This window comes from Empidonax traillii, unplaced genomic scaffold, assembly GCF_003031625.1.
Source record: "Empidonax traillii isolate 1590-97213 ecotype Southwest subspecies unplaced genomic scaffold, ASM303162v1 scaffold1778:size112335, whole genome shotgun sequence".
Classification (NCBI taxonomy): domain Eukaryota; kingdom Metazoa; phylum Chordata; class Aves; order Passeriformes; family Tyrannidae; genus Empidonax; species Empidonax traillii.
The window spans coordinates 42246-43492 of NW_020956971.1; the positions used below are offsets into that span (position 1 = coordinate 42246).

At 56.1% G+C, this 1247-nt stretch overlaps 1 protein-coding gene across 1 annotated transcript in view; it reads left to right on the top strand.

Annotated features, from left to right (window-relative positions):
- The window catches only part of LOC114070999 (zinc finger protein 239-like), a 4088-nt gene extending 3325 nt beyond the window's left edge, over nucleotides 1-763 (top strand). The window contains exon 2 of the mRNA XM_027908651.1: nucleotides 14-763. Within this exon, the coding sequence (XP_027764452.1) occupies nucleotides 14-763 (750 nt within the window). The remainder of the gene's footprint in view (nucleotides 1-13) is intronic.
- The last annotated feature ends 484 nt before the right edge of the window (nucleotides 764-1247 follow it).

Consider the following 1247-nt stretch of genomic DNA (forward strand, 5'->3'; position numbering starts at 1 on the left):
CTCCCCGGTGCAGGAAGGCAGCGGGGAGGAAAAGGCCCGGAGATGCCCCCGGAGGAGGGGCTGCAAAGCCAGCCCAGGGAGCTGTGAGGAGGAAAGAGCCGTCCTGTGCCGGGAAGGCGGCCGGAGCTTGAGCCGGAGCTCCGAGCTGGTGGTCCCTGAGCAGCCTCCCAGCAGGGAGAAGCCCTTCAGCTGCTGGGAATGTGGGAAGAGCTTCAGGAAGAGCTCAAACCTCCTCACCCACCTGCACATCCACACTGGGGAACGGCCCTACACGTGTAGGGAATGTGGCAAGAGCTTCAGAAGGAGCTCTACCCTGCTCAGGCACCAGCTCATCCACACTGGGGAATGGCCCTACACATGCAGGGAATTTGGAAAGAGCTTCAGTGACAGCTCAAACCTGATCCAACACCAGCGCATCCACACTGGGGAGAGACCCTACAAGTGTGGGGAATGTGGGAAGAGCTTCAGGAACAGCTCCAGCCTCCACACTCACCAGCTCATCCACACTGGGGAACGGCCCTTCAAGTGCTTGCAATGTGGGAAGAGGTCTCAGAGCAGCTCCAATCTCCTCCTGCATGAGCGGACACACAGAGGGGAGAGGCCCTTCTACTGCACTGACTGCAGGAAGGGCTTCAAACAGAACTTCCACCTCATCAGGCACCAGCGCATCCACACCGGGGAGAGGCCCTACAAGTGTGGGGAGTGTGGGAAGAGCTTTACCCAGAGCTCCCACTTGACCAAACACCAACGGACCCACGATTAAGGGAAGGCCCTACGAGTTCCCTGACTGCAGGAAGAGCTTCATCTGCTGCTCCCACCCCGAATGCCCCCCCTGATGGGGAGGCAACCCCTGGAGTCCAGTGACTGTCAGTCCATCCCTTTCTACCAGAAAGGGCCAGTCCCCTTTGCCAGGGGCAGGTTGTGCCAACAGAACCCTTCTTGGGGAGTGTGTGGAGATTCCTGCCTTGGCTGGGACCCCCCAAGGTCACTGCTGGAGGTTGAGAGCAGAGATCTTCCCACGAGCGTTGGTCTGGGGGAGTTCCATCCATTTCTAAGTCATAATTCTTGCTTTGGTGCCAGCGTGAGTATAATTGCTTCAACAATTGCTTTAGTGTAGAGCACTGTCCTGTCTTATGCTGTACTAGTGGTAGTTTTAGTGTTTCTATTGTGCACTAAATAATTCTGATGAAGAGCTTTTGTCTATCAATACATCTGATTTGCTGTCATTAAAACCTGGGGGACAAAAG